The sequence below is a fragment of the Haemorhous mexicanus genome, chromosome 11 (genome assembly GCF_027477595.1).
Source record: "Haemorhous mexicanus isolate bHaeMex1 chromosome 11, bHaeMex1.pri, whole genome shotgun sequence".
Lineage (NCBI taxonomy): Eukaryota > Metazoa > Chordata > Aves > Passeriformes > Fringillidae > Haemorhous > Haemorhous mexicanus.
Window position 1 is genome coordinate 15,993,841 of NC_082351.1, and position 19,917 is coordinate 16,013,757.

A 19,917-nucleotide genomic window follows, 5' to 3' on the forward strand; every position below is an offset into this window, starting at 1 on the left:
ACAACATTTCTACTGCGAGAGTAATAAATCACACAGAAATAACAAGCTGCACAGGATCTCTAGGATATGATAGATTTGTCGTAATAGCAGCATTTGCAAGGTAGAAAACAATTGGTAATGATCTATAGAAAGACCTAATCAACTGTCATTTGCTATAATGTGGCAGACGAAGCAAAGATATGAAATCCATAACACTTCTTTAGCCACTGCCCTCCCCATACACATACACACGTGTCAATTGGGGAATAGTAAAAAGAATTAATGAGCTTTGGGGTCACAGAAGTAGAAAAGAAAGTTAATAGCATGCCCTGGATGCAATCATTAAATTATACACTGCTGAACAAGGCAAGGGATAATCACAGAAACTGCACAGTCCTGTGACAGCAGTAAAGGCTTTTAGCAAGGCTGTGCTTCCTCCTTTGCTTTATTTCTTTTACATCTATTTCATTATTTTAAAAAGTACTTTATGTCAAAGTGAGGCTGGATAAGCAAAGGAAAAACACTGTCTAAGTTCACAGAGGACTGAAATCTGTATGTGCCAAGGCTCCTGCAGCACAGGAGACCAAAATCAAATGTCTGTTTTGCACTGGGCTGTGCCAGCTCCCAAAGTGGCTGCTGAGGCTTTAGTGTTCCTTTGCCTGCTCCCAAGGGGGAGGAAACACCCACCTTACAGAACTCAGGTGCAGGATGATCAGCTTCAGTTTTCTGGAAGTCTAAGAGAACTGCCTTCCTGAGAGCTTTAGTGCTGCCTAGGGTTAAAGCCTAAATTCATGAATTTTAAGTACTGAAATATCCTCTTTGCATCACATCCTCCATTGCCATCGGCCTACAATAACTTTCAGGTGAAGAACCAACGCTCACATAGAAACCCAGAAGCTTCCAAGGTTACACAAACTGTTCTGTGAAGACTTTTCTTGCTAGCCACACCAGGAAAAGCTCTCTGGAAAACAAGGCAGTATAGAGCATGCAAGGGGAATCCTTGGTCTAAAATTTCAAAAGTAAAATTGTAAAATTCACTCAATTTTTATGAGGCTCAAATCAATCTTTTCCCCTCCTTTATCTTTTTTCGGTCTTGTTTTGTTGTGTTGGGTTTTTTTGGTTTGGTTTTTTTTTTGTTTTTTGTTTTTTTTTGGTGTATTTTATTCCCCAGAAAGATTGGTAGAAGAATAATGGCTGCTTTGTGCTACTTTGCTTACAAACCACATTTTGCTAAGTGAATGCATTTCTGAGAACACAGGAATTGCTGTGCTGCCTCAGCACAGCAGTGCTCTGCCCCAGCATCCTGCCTGGCAGCTGCTGCAGGAGAATGTGCAGAAAACCTCCTAGTGGGCAATTATGGGAAAACCTGTGCAGATCCAAAATTTTCTTCCAGCCCCTCTATCAGTCAATAAAACTGGCACATCTTGAAACGTGGAGGTTTTTCTCTTTGCAAGCATTTGTTTCAAGTCTTTCCCAATGTTTGGAACTTAGTATTTTTCCACATCAGAGAGCATGCTAAAATCTACATTTTCAACAGTCCTTATCTTCCAGCCTGGCACCAAGCAAAGCTGGACAGATTTTGGAAAGGACTCAGCTCCTTGGTGAAATGGAACTGCTGAGTTCTTTTGTAAATCTGTCCTTAAAGGGTCACAACAGGAGCTGCTCTGTTTAGAGCAATTTGAAAACCTTTCCTCAGTGGGAGGTGCTAAGCCTTCAGAAAGCTGGTGCTCAACACTTTTGATAATCTGGCCCCAAGATAAGTATCAGGGGCCAAATTAAGTGATTTAGAGGCTATAATACCCTACTGAATGCAGAGGAAATTTCCACTTGCCAATGAATGGCTCAATAGGATTCTGGAATAATAGAGCCATGAAAAGTGGATAATACAACAAACAAACATCAAAGGGTAAGACTTTCCTTTTCAATCATGTCTGCCTGTGCTCTGCATAAAAGGACTGAAATATTCTGACATGAAAGAAGGAGAAGGAATGGTTAACTGCGCAGCCATGCACTTCCTTCTGAGATGAACACACAGCATTTTTGAGGAGCAGTGATTTCTTAGTATTCATATGACACAGTTGGTAACGAGGATACCTGTCTTACATGGTATAGAAGACACCAGTGGTACATGAACTGATCTCCTGGACTAGTTTCCTCTTCCTATCATAGAATCATAGAATGGTTTGGGTTGGAAAGGACCTTAAAAATCATCTAGTACAACTCCTCTGTCATGGGCAGGAGCATGTTCCACTAGATGAGTTTGTTCCAAGCCTTGTCCAATGTGGCTCTGAACAATTCCGGGGATGGAGACATGCACCAAAGAGAAAACAGCCTTACATTTCTTTTTCACTTTGGGAGTGAAGCTTTGCCAGTCAAGTTGTTTTGCTTAGGAACAAATTACTTCCCTCTCTGTCCCTTAGATATTTTCAACATTCAGCCACTTCCATGCTTTCATCCATGATTTTGATCAAAAGTGAAGTTTACACACAACTATTTTATGAGTGCTTGTGGCATTTTTGACGAAGAATTTCAGGGAAACTTAAATGAACTTGGCCACCACAGAGCTTGAACCTCAGGCAATTTCCCCCCATTCCCATGGCAATTTTGGTTGTCCTTACTAGCATGATTAAGAGTTCTGTCCTTCAGTTCTGATGGAATACCCCATTAACAAAGGTTTCCTGCATGTTTAGAGGAAAAGGCTTGAGCATGAAGCTAAGAAGGGTAATCATGTTGTGGGCTGGATGGAAGTACATCATGTTTCCTTCATGGCTTCAGGTCCCTTCCAAAGCCCTGGACAGAATACTGTACAGGTGTGTTACAGCTCCCTCCAACACACTTGCAGGGGTACACAAGATTTTTGGGGCCAGAGGAACAGCCTGTTCAGAGAAGCTGAAGACATCATGCTAGGAGAACAGCAGGAAGGTATCAGAGTAGCTCTGATCGAGGAACAAAACTGGGCACCAGACTGATTATCGGAACAAGGTTATTTAGCAAGTGGTAATATCAGCTTTCTGTTGCAGAAATTATTTGTCTTGGTGAAGCCATGAGGTAACAAAGAAGAGAGTGAGACATGAAAGATACTGAACACTCCCTCCCCCAAAGGGAGAGAGCAAGGCAGAGGATGAACATTTTCATTTCACCAGGGAAATCTGACTGTCAAGATGTAATCTGTTAATAAATGCTGTTCCATGTAATTAAAAGAAAAAAACAACAAAAAAAGCACCACAAAATGACTTGTGGACCAGCAGGAAACAAGAAACTCTCCATGGAGAGTGGCAATTCAGAGAACACCCACCATGTGGCCCACCTTCCCTATTCCCCCTCTAAAAACAGACCCATTTTACACATGGTGATTAAGGCACTAAAGCAAAAAGTATTAACATGATTCACGTGTAGAAAACAAGGTTATTAGAAATAGGGATCATTTCAGCATATTGTTCTCCCTAATAAGCATAGCAATGAGTAATTGAGTTTCAGGCAATCTCCAAGGTGGTGCTTTGTAGAGAAAACGGAACTTGGCATGATGTCTACTTTTCCTTTAATTACATTGCCCTAATGAGCAACTTTCTTTACTCTCAGCAAATTTATTTTTTGAGAAGAAGCAACAGTAATAAACACGTTAAAAGGATCACCAGGTAGCACCTGAGAAGAAACATCAGGAGCTTAAAATGACAAGAGGTTGCTAAAAGTGGTGGAAAAACACCAGATTGTTCTCAGGTTCATTATGCTTATCACTATTAAAAGCAAAGTAAAGGATGTCAGGAGCACATTACCTAACCTGGGAAGTGTCCTTGTTCTGCTGTTATTTCCCTTTTGCACTTGTTCCTGAGAACAGCCCAGAAACACGAAGTGCTGATACATCAATCCACAACTGCTCTGCTCACACAGCAGCAGAGGGCAATTCTGCCTCATGCCCTTGTGCAAGATGAAAAGAGAAAATCACATGCCAATAACATCCTGCTGAGTGTCAATACTGCCTCTGCAACCTGATACAGAGGATAAAGGGCTGGCTTTTCCAAAGTCTTTAAGGCATTCAGACATCTGACTCTTGTTGAAAGTCAGTAGCTGTTTTGCTTATCCTTTTTTAGAAAACCACCTGAGAATCCTCTTATAGCAAAGGACTCCCTGAATCTGCCTTTCTGGAGACAAAAAGCTGGGACATTTCATTCACACGTTCATTCTTCTCATTTTTTCCCTAAGCATTTCCCTCCTGGTGTCCCAGGAGACACCATACCAGTGAAGACAGACCCCCTTTTCTACAGCTGGGTGAACATGTCTCCTCTTGTTAAAATACCTGAGGTGTTCACCTTCAGAGAGCAGCAATTGCTGCTGCTCACAGGCCTTGGTTGAATGAAGCCAGTGCACTATCAGGTGACAATCTGACTTTTCAAATGCCAGTAGTAGTATTCTTCAAGGGAAAAAAAAATTAAAAAATGAACCCAAAAATGGAAGCAAAGTTCTTGAGAATGAATCCAGTTTTCAATGTTGCTCAACACTGGGCAGCACATTCTGGAATCTACCAGCTGTCTTAGGACCACACTTTCATACAGGGAAGCAAGGGCTTCATATGTGGTATTACTCTATGTAGCTGTAGATGGGTGATCAATCCACCATTTGCTTGTTCATGGATGTATGTGCACTCAGATGTTTTGCCCTGACTCACTCCAGAACTTCACAAGGTCACTTCACCTCTCTGCATCAAACCCTGCAAGTACTGTTGCTTAATGTACTCATGGAGGCAGGAGGAAACTTCATTTATATACATTAAAAATATACTCTGAGGTCTTCAAAAACAGGCTCTTCAGATGTAAAAGTGTGAAATGAAATTATCTTCAAATAGAAAATCTGAAAGTGCCAATGGCAGCAGACACTGAAGACCTTAAGTGTTTATGCAGCTTTATGTATTGTTATTTCTTCAGTAAGCCTGCCACAGAAATGGCAGGGGTATGGGAAGAAAGTATGTTAGCACTTATAGTCTAATCATAAATGCATTAAATGCAACTATTTTACTGAGAAAAAAGCCAGGAAGAGAGCAGAGGCCCATCTCCTAGGGAGCTAATCTCAATTACTGCTCCCAATCATGCCTCAGCTGAAGAGAACGCTGCATAGAGCCCGTGCTGTACATGGCCTGGCAGTTGTGTGCATTTGCTCCTTCAAAGACAATCTGATGAATGAATGAGAATAGATTTTTCCTTACAAAAAAAGAAAGAAAAAGGTCATTGTTCAAAGAAAAGAGAAATTCTAAAACAGGCCTTCCATTAAAGCTCTATTTATTGCAATACCTTCCCACTTCCACAGACATTACAATCCCTAGAAGCAAGACACCAGTACACTGAAGTAATTTATGTAGCAAAAGGTGGATACAAATGTTTAGCTGGATTTGCTTGTATGTTTAGCATAAACCTATGATCAATTTCTGCAATTAAATGCAGGAGGGGATTCTTTGGCAACCTCATGCACAATGCTCCAGCTATCCAGGCAAAGTGGGACAAAGGCTGCCTTACTTCCCTGTTTTCCTGTTTTTTTGGAATACCTGTGCTTGGATAGCTATAATTGGGTTGTAACTCAGCCAATCAGGATTTTGAAGCTTTCTTTTCCTTGGAGCAGTAAATGCCACTGCTTGATGCGGGCACCAGTTGTCACTTTCTCCAATTTGCAGGACACAAAAGCTGAAATGGGAAAAATGCTGCACTGTGCTACTTGAAGCCCTTCCAGGGGCCCCCTGCAGCATGGGGAGGCACAGGCAGCCAGAAGAAGTTGTAAGCTCACTTTGCTAGCTGCAACTCTTAGTTGTCAGAAAGATAAAAGTTTCCTGCACATGCAAAATAGCAGCATGAACTGTTTTTGAAAACGGATCATATGTTTCTGGTAATTAATTGAATTTTGGAGATGTTTCACTTCTGGCCCCCAAGGAAATGCTGTTAGGTCCTCTCTTCTGAGCATCCTGTGTGTTTTAAAGCACACACTTAATTCCACAGAGAATATTCCATCGAGGATATCAGTATGTTAAAACTCTCTGAGGAGGCATTACCCAGTGTGCACAGTTCTTTACTCCCCCAGCCCCCAAAAGTCCCTGTGGTTCAAAGCTGGGCGTTTGGTCATTGTGCTCTGCACTCACTGGGCACTGCTGGTCCCCACCTGCCCCTATGGCACCACAGAAATACTGAGCAGGGCTACAAACACTGTCTAATAAATCTGAGGGCTGGAGAACAGTAGGAGAGAGGGGAGCAGATTCTCACATCATCAGGAGGGAAATAGGCTTTTAAAAAGCTAGTTGTGCCTGTGCACAACAATGAAGCTTTATGTCTATATAAACTGACAAGTCAGATTGTCCTCCTGGGCCCAATTCTCAACATCAGTGCCATTTGAGGCGATGGCTGCCTCCTGCCTCTGCAGCCAAATGGCTCTGTCTGCCAGCAAGGGCAGGCAAGATGATTAAAATAAGCATTAACAGAATGGTTGGTGATTAGCTTCTCCGTGTCTCTTTTTTTTTTTTTTTCTCTCTTTGGTTTCTCTTTTTTTTTTTTTTTTTTTTTTTTACATATAGTTTGGGCCCACCAAAGATTGCTAAAGCCTGTTCTTCATTAGCAGTGTACTTAACAAGTGTGAATTTAAAGTATTCATTTTCTTAAGGCCAAGGATTAAAGCAATTAAGGAAAACTGCTGCAACCTAGCACCAAAGTCAATCCTTAACATGGAAAAGAAACAATGGTGCTTAATGTATTTAAATAAAACCAAATTGTGCACAATTATGCTAACACTCTGTTAAACTAAATTCTCACTCAGCTGCAATGTATTATTAAAATTTCTTTTCTCAAACTGAAATAACACTTTCTTTGCCCCCAGTATGGCAACAGATCTGTGGTTACTTTGCATTGCTTTCCAGGCAAAACCACTGCCACAAAAGATAAAATCCATTCTCATTCTATCCTCATTTTACCATCAGCTTCTCTTTTCTTCTGGCCTTAATCCCCCCTTGCCAGGTCTGCACTGGATTTCGGTGCGATTTGGTTTGTGCTTACCAACTACCTGCTCCAATATCCTGAACCTTAAAGAGAACAGGGGAACATTTCATTTGAAGCTTAGGGCAGCACTTTAATTTGGCAAAGAAAAATCTCTCTTTAGAAAATGGCAGCTCCCTGATAGGTTTGTTTGCTTTCCATATCATCAATCCAAAAAGATGAGTACCTAGGATACCAATGGGGCATTTTCTTCCCACCAGAATGAGTTCAACCTACACTGCCTCCAAGGATAAGCAGAGATCTGAAGACAGTTTTACCTCAGGGCTGGGAATACACAGGAAGCATCTGAGCACACCTAAGCACTGACAGCATGATCAGGCCTCAGAGACCATGTTCACTTTAATCTTCCTACCAGCAAGTTGTCCTTGGTTGGAGGTTTTTTGTCACAAAGTCACTTGCCAATGAAGTACCATCAAGGACACAGCAAAGCAAATACTCCATAAGCTAAATACAATAAATATCCTACACAAGGAGCCAAGAGATCCTTTGCAATGGTCACAAAAATTTGCATCTACTATATTATAGATGAAATGTAAGTGGATCCTGGCAGCCAATGTCTTTTAACCTGGGAGGACAATGATTGTAAAATCCCTGAGGCAGGAAAGGGTAAGAGGCATCAAGAGCAGTGATGGAATGCAGAGAGACAGCCAGAGTAGAGGGCAGTGAGGCTGATCCATGGTATGCAGAATGCCAAATGAACATTGCCTTCCAGACAAAGCCTAGGTGTAAAGGGCATGCGTGTGATCATGAGGGATGGCTGCCTTAATGGGAAACCTTTAACCACTTCTAATTCCTTCCTATAGCTGAGCTGTTTCCATTACTCTAGATCCTATGGAAGATCTTCCATAGGATCTAGAGAAATTAATGAAATGACTTTTAATTAGATCAGATTGTGATATCCTGCTATCTTAAATTAAGTGCAGCAACATAGACAGCATAGAGGAAGGTCTCAAGAGAATTCAGGTGTCAAATTAAGAAATACCTCACAGGGATGAAAGGGCAGAGAATACCACAAACAGTGGGGTTTTCATCTAGGGTGATAAATGTGACCCTAGGATGTCTCCCAGTATTGATACTGGGCCTTACTGACAAATTTGTCAGTTTTGCCTGATGTAGGTTGAGGACATGGAATAAGCTTGCAGGGCATGCCAGCATCATCCAGGGGATTTCCAATCCTAATCAGACAAAATATTGTGGTCCAGAAAATAAATTATCCTGTTCAAAACAAAAAGTAAATTCATTTGATGGGAAAAAAACATTGTTTCAGGTTAACTAAAATTTTTTTTTGTCCATCCACCTATAAGATCAAAACCATAATTATTGGCACAGTTCTAGGTTCTATTGCAATACTCTCAGCTGGAAATATTCACATACAGTTCATGTGCCCTGCCCTGCTGGATTCACTAAAATATCACAAGACTCAGGAATCAACTGGGAAAGGCTCCTACTCCTTGGCCAGGAGAACCTCCTCTGGTGCTTGCATTCAGAAAAAGCAGCATTAGCAAGACCATGGTGAAGCCTACTGGGAAGAATTTATTTGCTGCTGCATCAGGAGATTAGGAAATAAACTTGTACCTAGGAAAACCAGAGCTTTAAAAAACACCCCAGAAAACTACTTAGATCCTGTGCTGCTTCTGTCCTTTTCTACGGGTTTAACCATGCAGGGTGCAGAGAGAGCAGGGTCTGGCCCCGAGGGAGTTCTGACACAGCAGACTGATCTCCCAGCAGGCTACAATGTGTTCCCAGAAGGTACAATATCATTCTGAGGCCAAGGAACAGCCTATTAGCTCTGCATGCCATTAATTTTCATGAATAGTTCAATCTGATGCTCACAGGAGCTGTTGGGCATCTTTCCATTTTGTCTCACAGACCTGGATGAGGGCTTATTTATCTTTTTACTTCATTCCTTACCTTTAAGCCCTTTAAGCAGCTCAGTGCAGCTGTGCAGGTTTCCAGCCCTGTGCCAGGCTCAGTGCCCAGCAGCAGGCAGGATGCTGTCTGCAGCTCGGAGTGATGGCATGTCACAGTCAAAGCCATTCAGGGAGAATTAAACTTCAGGCTTGTTGGACTAAACTTCTGAATTCACCACAGTTCCCCTGTTTTGCCAGCCTGAAGAAACAGCCCAGCAGGTTCTTGACTCATATGCCAAAATGCCTCCTTCATCCTTCCTGGAACTGGAAATGATTACTAATAGGTATTCGTGCTGAAATGATTTAGCATAACGTGCTGAATGAGATCACTAAGTCAAAGTATCTTTTCCTAAGTGAGTCTCTCACTGCTTGCCTGAATGCCAGAGGGGAAGGAGGATAGCATGAAGCAAAATCTTTTGCTGGCTTTTTACAAAATTTCATAAATTACTGAAGAACTCACAGTAGGAAGTTTCACTCAGGTTCATTAGAAGAGATCCAAGATGCAGGTCTGGCAGGCAGAGGAGGATGGAGACACAGGGTTTTGGGTTAACCTCTCTCTTTCACACTTTCCCCTTTTTCAGTGCTCAGGGTTTCACTGAGAGGCCAGGCTGCCCTTACCCATCCGAGTCTGTCAGCCTCAGAATTAACTTATTGAGGTCAGCACTCATAACAGGAGTGCAGAGTTTTGATTGAGTCTTCCTTTCTGAGAGAGCCCCATCGTCTCTGGCCCAGTACAGCTATTACCTGCCAGCCTAAAGGATGATGAATGTTATTTATATTGCAGTAATGGCTAACCACTCAGTGGAGACCAGGGACAGGCTGTGCTATGGACTTTTCAAACACCCACTGAACGAGGGCTGCCCACAGATGCCTGGAAGTGCCAAGACTTTTCAGGATAATGTTCTTGAATGTCTTGGACACAATGACCTCCAACAACTGCAGTACTTGTGCTGACTGCAACAACACTGGGGGCTGTTCTACAGTAAAGATGTTCTTTCATACCAAATTCTTATCAGTCACTGTGACATGCCCTTATAATAGCAAAGAACTCATCTACTTCAAAGCAAGCAACTACTTCATAAGAGGCTTTTAAGTTCCTTGATTAATAAATGTGAAATATAATCTCTTTCAAACCAAACAGAAAATTCAGAGGTATAAAGAGTATTCTAACGGAAGGTTTTCCTAATATTTAGCTGCTATTGTTCTGCTGTCCAAGAAATAAAGAATCAATGAATAAGAACTACTCAAGATGAAGATGAGAAAAGTAATCTAGCAATAGTAAAAGATGAAGAGCCTGATCCTATAAAAAATCCTGTAAGACCAATTTAACTTTGGCATGTGCGCACTTGCAGGCTTAGGCTTCAAATAATTGCAGAGAAATGTAAGAACTGATAAACTATAGCTTTAGCTTTCCACTACAGTGAGCCCAGGGAGTGGATAACTAACACTTCCCAGGAAATACCCTTCCAAGAAATAGCTCTGCAAAGATGCAGAGGAAATACATCTAAAATATTAAATGCGGATGGTTTTTTACTATTAGTGATTCTCTTTGTATCTTCGAAAAATCACACAGTGACTTCTTTCATATGCACTGAGGTAAAAAACCTAAAATATTAAGTGACACATTCTACCAAGGAGTGCCTTAGAGAAGATGCTGTGAAATAAGTGTCAGGCCCTGCTTTATTCCTTCTACAATTAATTTTCCACTACCACAGTTCTAAAAATATATATCCAGAAATCAGCAGACATTTGTGTCCATCAGATACCTGATTAAAATGCTAAGAAGTGCTAAGAAACACCTTACCCTTAATTATACTCTTTACACTTAAAAACTGCTTTAGACAGGGCTGTGTCAGAGCTTCAGAGCCAAAAGCCTGAAGACCTCAGAGCCCAGCAAACAGACTAAGCAGGGAACAACCTGATGTGCTTTCTTCCGCCTTTTCCATCAGGTAAGTGGTCACTCCCAAACTGAATGGGAGAAATTAGGCACACAGTGAGAGACTGCAAGCACTTTCTGGCTGTCTCAATTCTAGAAGGCTCCTAAAAGGAGTGATGTCTCAGCATCTGGGCATTCCTTTCACTGTCAGACTCTAAGAGCAGTGGGATTTATCAGCAATCTGCTGAGCATATACAGATGACAACTGCGGAGCTTGGAGAGCTCAAAGGCACTTACAGATAGAAAGGGGTTTGCAAAAGACATGTTGAGCCAGAGCTGAGACCTGGAGCCTGTGAAAATTGCTCCCAATTGCTGTTAAAACTTTAGCTGTGGTAGCTAAGCCAGGCACTGCAATATGCACAATTTATCCTCGGTGTGCTTTACAATTGCACATACTGTCTGAGGGAGGCTGATCAGCCTCCATGTCACATTTTACAAGGAAAAGGCCATTGGGATGATTTTGGAAGGTGGTCTTTGCTGCCTAAACTACAGCTCCATCTATCACTCAAATACATCGAAATGAAGTATTTACGAACAGGTTTTGGATTTTTAAAGTACAAATTTCATGAAAAACAGATTTAAAGCTCTCTCCAGCACCCACATCTCACCTAATGGTACTTTATCCCTTGTCGATTTCCAGCCTGTTGCCCCACCATGATCTACATATCTCCCTAAATCTTTTCAAGTATCTTCTTGTCAAAAGGATATGACTTGCAGACATCACACGGAGATGCATTATCTCAAAATGTTTTTGCTGTACTGACATAAGCTCCAAATTATTTCCAAAGGCAGCTGCATTTTCAATAATTTGTCCCTTTTTCATTTTTTAAAATAGCTTTATTCACCTGTGATAGCAAATTTCTTAAGTCCCTCCATCCTCAATCCAGACAGTGACAGAACCCGGCATCAAACTTTTTATAGCAGCAAATGTGTCTTTGTTTCCCTGGCATTCTAAAAAAATTAAATCTTTCTTCAGCTACAGTCTGTACAAAAGGGTGTTAGCTTTATGGTGTTCAAGAATAGCTAGTTAGACTCTGAGGCTACACATTCTTCTGCTAAAAGATACATTATCACATCTATGTCTAAATATTTATGGTTCCTGTTTGCTAAAAGCAACACCTACAATTGCTGTAATTGGAAATGACAAAATAAAAAAGAAATTCTTCCCCAATTTGCCACCCTTTTGCATCTAACAACACTAAATATATAGTCTAGTTCATTAGAGTTTTGCCTGTTTCTGTTCAGCTATAACAAGGGAGAAATAATTGTGTTAAAAAAGAAGCAAATGGAATAGTAAATATGACAGAAACTGAAAGAGATTTGATGGGTTGATGCAGCATCTGAAACCCCTTAACACATGTGAAAGGAAAAGATCATAGAACCATACAATCATTTAGGTGGAAAACACCTGCAAGATCACTGAATCCAACCCTCAGCCCAGTGCTGTCAAGCCAATCAGTAACCCAGGTCCCTGAGAGCCCCATCTACACATCCTTTAAACACCTCCAGGGATGGTGACTCCACCACTCCCCTGAGCAGCCTCTTCCAGTGCCTGACAACCCTTTAACCCTGTTAATTTTGTCTCACTCAACTGCTTTTAATCACCACACCAGGAAAGATTGCCATCATTTCCTTCCATTGGATCTCCTTGTTCAGCAGCCTCATTAGGCTTTTACCCTTACTAGTGGAGTTTTCAGGCACTACACTTCATATGACTTGTCAGTAATATGCTTTCTTCTCCATTTTTGCATATTTAAGTAATTGAAAAACTTTAAAACACTCCACCTTTTTTTTTTTTTGTGAGTGGGGACTTGTCATCATGTAGATATCACAAAGGAAAAAATACCAAAGCAGAAAATGTCACGATGTCTCTTTCAAGCAGATGGTATTGCAGTAGCACTGAACAAGTTTATATTAATTACTTTCAGGAAGAGAAGGAGATGTCATATTTCACATAGAGGATCCTACCAAACCCATGAAGAACAAGCCATAAATTTAACAATAGTGAGGTTTTTTCATAGAATCATTATGACAGCTGTCGAACTGGGGAAAACTTTTTGTTAATGCCAGTACAATTGTTCATTTAAACAAAAGCCAGTGATTCAGTCACACTGGAACAGCTCATGAGCTGAGCTCTGCTGCATAATCTGCACACATGCAGATATTCCATCTATATGCAGAGTTGCCCTTTAATTTCCGTCTTTGGGGCTACAATGTGATTTGTCCAGAGCTGAGCAGAGCCCTACCAAAATCAGGCCAGAAGGCAATTTGTGATTGAGTTGTAACAAGCTGCCTGTGTTTTCTCTGGTTGGAAGGGGGAGGTTTGGCACCCCAGGCGAGCAGCTGGTGTATGCCAGCTCCCTGCATGCCAGGCTGGCCATGTGGTCACCCTTTTTCCCTGTGCCCTTAAAATAAGGGACCACAATTATTTGTAGAGATGCACCTTGTGTACAGTGACAGACTGAAGTCCCAAAGTTGTCAACTGTATCCTCCCTCAGAGAGGGAGCTCACAAGGAAATCCCACTACAGATCTTGTGCCATCACAGGATCTTTGCAAGCAATAAAAATGCAGAGATCCCTTCCCTCCACCCATGGGAGGGCCTGGGCCATTAAAGCAATTTACTGACAGCCAAACCAACTCTGAAGAAGAGATGGAGTGTAACTCTTACCTCTTCGTAGACATCATCATTCCTGCTGAAGTCTCCAGCCCTCCTTGGCAGCACATGGACATGAACATGCTGAAAACGTGAAACAAAAAAATGGTGATTATCAAGTTCATGACTTTCTTTTCTAACTGTCAGCATTATTCTCAACACACACAAGTAACCATGCACAGGCTCCCATAGCATTATATTCAGAGGAAAATACATTAACCTGTTCCATAACTGTATCTCAACTCTTTGGAGAATATAAAAGATGAAAAACATGAGAAAGCAGCCCTGGTGTATTAAATGAGCTTCAGAGTGAAATGCCTGGAAGTTTAGGGGCTCTGTGGAATTATTCATAGTTGTCAGTCAGAGACATATTTAGCCACAGCTTTGAAATAACAATGTCCCTTGGAGCTGAGTGTTGTGGCTTTGGAACAGAGGGGAATAAGAAGGTGCTGGAGATGGGATGTGGGGAGAGCTCGTGTGGGCAGCCTGGGCTCAGGGCTCCCTGTCTGGGGACAGGGCAGCTGCCGTGCCATGGACAGCACGTGGGCAGAAGGGCTGGCAGAAGAGGACAGTGCCTCCCACAAGGTTAAAAAGACTTTAATGCTTCCTTTCCTCCCTGGAGGCTGTAGCCCAAATACAACAAACTGAAACCTGTGGGGCACAAGACTCCTGCTGGGGACACACCTGCAGGGACAGAGTGCCAGGTGGCCCAAAGCCTGTGAGGCACAAGGATTATGAGCCCAGTTTGGCAGAGCCTGAAGTGTGTACCTCTCCTGGCACAGGGCCATTGCCCAAGGGGTAGCAGGGCTGAGGACTGAGCTGCACAAAGGCTGCACAGGCAGCTTTGTGTTACCCAGTTTGGGAGGGAGGTGAATGGTGATGTGTTTTCATCAAAAGTGCTGATAAGATCTGGGGAAAACAAACAAAATTATGGACAAGAACACAAATATATGATTTGGCACCTTAGTGTTGTGTCATTACTATTATCTTTTTTTTCTGACACTCTGTTCATACCATAACGGAAGGATAATGCAAAGTCCTCAACCAAACTCTACTGGGAAAAATACTTTTCTGTAGTAAGTTCAGCTACTAACAACATTGCAATGCATTCTTTTCTCTTTCTCCCTTTGTCTTTCACTCTTGAGTAAAGAAAAACAATAACTGAGAATAATTCTTCAGGGAAAAAAAACCCCAACACCTCAGTGAGAGAGGCAGCAAATAATCTGAGTGATAGATCACATTTATGCATCTTCAGATCTTTTTAGATGGTGCCTAAATCCTTTAAAAAAATGACTGCATCAGAAACAGCACCAAATGGTTTGCATAGAATTTAGATAGCTTGCACCTGATTCAATTTTATGAGGCAGAAATCAGCTGAAACTCCTGCACCTCATGGAAACATTCTCAAAACATGGCTTAAGTCTATAATGAAATATGAAATCAAAAAAGGTTTTCTTAGGCTATTTGTAAGAAAATTCAAACACCCCTATATTGTGTTAGCTTCTATCCATAACATTTGCTCAGTGAATAAAATGAAAACACAAGGATGTTTCAGTTAATGAAATATTTCAAATACCACACAATTTTTTTTCTCAGCTTTACCCTAGAGAAACTGAATATGTGATTTCTTATTCTTATCATTATCCACAGCTTTCAGTGTATTCAGACTAGAGATGAGGGTGAATCTTGAGGGTCAGAAACTGTGTTTTTGAGTAATATATCAGTGATAGTGTTCTGATAGTGTATTATACTAATATATCATAAGAGCAAAAGTGCTCCTGTGATGTATTAGTGCAATGTATCATCTGAACATCACTGCTGGTATGATGTATTGCTCAAAATCACAAAGCAACTTTAAAGACAGTCTGCAGTAGCCCTAGGCCTGAAATTTTGCTTTTGGACAGACCTTCAAGAAAAATAAAAGTGTAGATTAAAGTTTGCAGGGGTACTGTAAAATTTCTCTACTGTCTCACACCTGTTGTTCTCATTAGATTTTAAATTATTCATAAGAATAGAGCCAGTTCATCTGCCAGTCAGTTTCCTTCTCTTCTGCTACAAGGAATGAAAGTTTTGCTACAAGTATCAATTTGCAGGAATTTCTCTTGATGATATATATAAAACCTAACATCAGCTATCAACAACCATATTCCCCAGAAGTTTAGCCACCTTTAAGCATAATTTTTATCTCTGGTGCAGAATGCTCCAGGACACACAGAGGAGAAGATCTGTGTATACCCGTGACAGAGGATTTGGAATATCAGAAAACACGCAGGGATGAGTCCAAAGCTCAGAGCAGAGATGCAGCACTGCAGATGCACAGACCAGCACAGCAGGTAATGAATGAGCCTAATGTGATCTACCACCCAAAATGGGCTCTTATGACCAGCGTGGAAAAAAAAAAAGAATAAAAAGTGTTTATGACAGCATATGGGCCACTTGGCATCGGTGGGGATGTTCTAAGGGGTTAGTCACCTTTACTACAGGCATTATGTTCTCACACACTGCCAGGCTGCATAGCAGAATCCATCAACTGCATCACAAAGCAAATGAATATTCCCAAGGTTTGAAGTAGCAACAATCAATTTAAAAGAGAGTAATTTTTTCCAGTAATCCGTTTTTGGTTTGTTTTTTGGTGGGTTTTTTTGTTTGTGTTTTTTTTTTTTTGTTTGGTTTTTTGTTGTTTTGTTTTGGTTTTGTGTGGTTTTTTTTTTTTTTTTAAATTCTGTGTATGGGAAATAAATAAATATCTGGATTCTCCCCACTGTCTGCATAACAGAAACAAACATGATCAGCAGCAGTGTCTCACATATTTCCCTTCTATTCAGTTTTACCAAGAAACACAAGCAGTGCAGAGCTGTGGCTACCATGCAGTCAGAAACACTGAACAGGGAGATTTCACACCTTCTCCAATCTGCCTTTCAGCTTCTGCCCTTCTCAACTCAGAGTGGCTGATACTTTGATTCATTAGGAGATCTTTAATTGATCATTTTTACTCCTTAGTACTATTTGTTACTGCTAAAGCCTCAATCCATCAAGGCACTTAAGCACCAGCTCCATTTTCAACCTGTGAATTGGTTCACTGGGAATATTCACATCCCAAATGTTTTGTTTATGTCTCAGTGTTTTGCATCCACTGCTGGCTACAGAGAGGTCTCCCTAAATGGCAGTAGCAAAAATAACTTCAAGGTGCCCACAAATTAAAGTTGTTTCCTTTCATTTGTTTACCAAGCAAAAGAAAAACCTGCACATACAAAATACCATTTGCAATTGACCGAAATACGTCAGATGCAAACAAAACACTGGAATGCTTTTTTTTTTTTTTTTTAAACCAAACAAATAGATTTAGGCAAACCTTCCATCAGAACACTGCTTGAACAGAAAACATCTTAATATTGACCAAAATTGTCAAAATAAAGCATTTTAATTTTTTTTCCCCAGTTATTGTTGGGAGCCTCATGCCTGGTGGGTGGCAGACAACCCCATCACATTCCAGTAGGCTGTAATCAGTCACTGTTGATGGTATTTCATTTTTTTTCCCTAAAAAATTGCTTTCCCCTCATTTTGCATGATTTTGATTAATAAGCAAGGAGAGCAACACACAACAGCCAAGACATTTACATTAATGGACCAATCAATATCACCCACATCAGGGCAGAAAAATGCAGGCACACACTTGCGTTACTTAGGTCCATCCCCTGCTCCTCAGGCACTGCTGGAGGAATCAGGACACTGCCATGCTGGGTGTGACAACAGTGATAATGAGAGGATGCAGCAGAAGTCCCCAGGTGGGGGGCACTGTGTGAGTTAAAGGTGCCTGAGCCCTGCTAGCAGCTTCTGAAACTGGGGGCAAGATTTCCAGTCAGGGATATGTAGAACAGCAGTAGCTGGAAGGAGGCTGTGGGAGCTGGATTTTATAGGACCTTCAAAATTAAAATTATTAGACTGACATTTTTCTAAGGTAGGGACTGCAGCTCTCCGTGCTTTGCAAAGTAAATAAAATCCCAGTTTGAGAAACTTCTAATGGTGAGAGTTATCAGGTGATGCAAAATCACTCACAAGAGAAGTTTCTTCAAGACCTTTATACCCAGAATGACAAGAGCGTCAGAAAATGTACTGCAAGGAACAGATCTGTAGTGCCATGGGGAATTAATGAGCCAGAGCCAGGGTGAGATGCCTCTGGCCTCCCACTGCAGCAAGAGGATGCTCTGATGAGCTCCATGGCTCCAGTCAGGACTGTGGGAGCACAGGGCTGCTCATGGGCACTCTCATCCCACCACTGCCAAAGTCTGGCTGCATCACAGGCATTTGTGGGATTACACCACTAAGGCTGCTCTCCAGTGAACCAGGGCTGCAAAATGCCCAGAAAGTCTCAGTCAAAAGACCTGGAGCTTGTGTTGCTGGAGAAACAAGCATTCAGGTCAGCTGAGTTTTACTTCAGCACCCAAGGCCATGCAGAAAGCAATGTTCCTGGTTATGGCTGGTTTTATACACTGAATTATGGTCAAATAACCAACGTGTCACCACTGCACTGCATTTAAAGTGAAAGTACCAGACAAAAATAGACACTGAAAGAGATTTCCCAGGTAGACCAGAACAGTGAAGAGCAGATGACCCTGTCACACACCAATAGGGAGAACATGGGCATTGCCTGCAATAATTCATGGACATTATGTTGTGTTCACTAAGCTGCTGTGCTGGTTAGCAGAGCAACATAGCTCATCTTCCAGTTGAAAGGTAGATAACAGTCTGTCCATGAGCTGCTCAGCACCCAGGATCTATTAGCAATACACGTTCTTACAGCATGAACTCATAAAAGCTGGGAAAGGGTCACACAACCCTGAGGATGGGGAGCTGCAACAACATTGGCTGTTCCCCTCACATCTGTAAAAGCAGAGCATGGCTGACCTGTGCCTTCATGCAGCAAAACCAGATGCTTTCAGCAGCTTCATACTTCCCCTTGTTACTTTTCATTTTTTCTACGTCAAAGCTTGGCATCTGTGGGCTTCCACAGTCTCAGGGTGCAGCAGGACAGAAAAACCCCATGACCTGCTGTGGTTGTGGCCAGGCAGGAGGAAGGGCTGGAAGGGAATCATCAGCTCCAGGCAGCAAGACCAGCTGGCCAGGAGACATTCACCAGCCAGTTCACTGGGAAAAGGCACGGTGGTTCTCAGGGGAGACCTCACTTGCTGCAAAGTGCCCTGTCCATTACAGAGACAAGGGCTTCCTATGGGAGGCTGTGATAATGCTTCTTCTAAACTACCAGATTAACTGTAGGAATTCCAAACTAATAACCATTCTCCAAGTAAGACTGTTAGTGGGTGATAAAGAAAATCAGCCATAATACAGAGATAGCCACATGAAAAATAGGGCAATTTTTTCCTCTCTGTAAACTGGGCTTTCATGGAGCCCTTGTTTGCTATTTTCGATTAACTGCTCAATTGTCCCTGTTACAAAGTTATTCCATGGAAAGCCCTGCCTGTATATCCACAGCTCATTAGCAGGAAACTCTCCCTCTACTGCCCCTGAAAATCCAGCAGGTCACCAGCTACAGGCACACCTGGTACAGCTGCTCTTTCTAGGCACTGAGAGCTCACTTCCAGGGCCCTTGACCTGCAAGTCCTGGCAGAGATATCTTTGTGGGAAACCAGTCTCTATTCAGTGAGTATTTATGAGTTCTTGATGTTTCTCCAAGTCCTGAATTGGTTTGAGATGGAGAAACAAATTTTAAAAATTTTAAAAAGTCCTATTCAGCATTAGGAAAAGAGTTTTGGACAACCAAAACACTCAATTTTAACAGCCTTTAAAATTATTGCCTGCATTAGTAGTGTTTTTTTTTTTTCCCCCCTCATTTAAGGAGTTCTAAATTAGTCAAAGACAGACCACTTTAAAGGAACTAATTTTTATAAAATAATAAAACATGACAGGAAACTGCTTGAAACCATTCCTTTGCTACAAAACTGCCCCATTTCTAGGAATCAGTGCTTTCTTTTCCAGCTTTACCAAAGCCTTGAGCACGAGGCTGCACAGGTGAAGGCCCTTGGTGTCTCCTCCCCAGCTGGCAGCTCTGCCGTGCTGGGGGTGAGGATTGCTCCAAATCAGAGAGGCTGCATGAACTGACACAGTCCTGTAGCACCCCTGGCTCTGGTTTGTTGAAACACAAAACTGAGATTTGCTTTTCTGCTGTTGGGAGGAGCATAAGGATGTGGTACAGATGGAAAGGAGTGGCACAGACTGCCAGGCTCGAGAGCATGATGTGCAGGAGAGCAGACTGATGCTTGCAAGGGAAGGACAGGGAAATCCATGCCTGTCTCAAAGCCCAGGGCAGCAGCAGGGGAAACAGCAGAGACAGATGTGAGGATGGACTAGAAGAGCCACTGGATAACAGGGAGGGTGGAAGCTATTGATAGAATGAAGGC

The 19,917-nt window shown here is 41.9% G+C and overlaps 1 protein-coding gene across 6 annotated transcripts in view; it reads right to left on the reverse strand.

Annotated features, from left to right (window-relative positions):
- Positions 1-19,917, reverse strand: part of FHIT (fragile histidine triad diadenosine triphosphatase) — a 571,496-nt gene that overhangs the window by 69,510 nt on the left and 482,069 nt on the right. For all 6 annotated transcript variants that reach the window (XM_059856698.1, XM_059856702.1, XM_059856704.1 and 3 more), the window contains one exon: positions 13,517-13,585. In XM_059856698.1, coding sequence (XP_059712681.1) covers positions 13,517-13,585 — 69 coding nt within the window. The remainder of the gene's footprint in view (positions 1-13,516; positions 13,586-19,917) is intronic.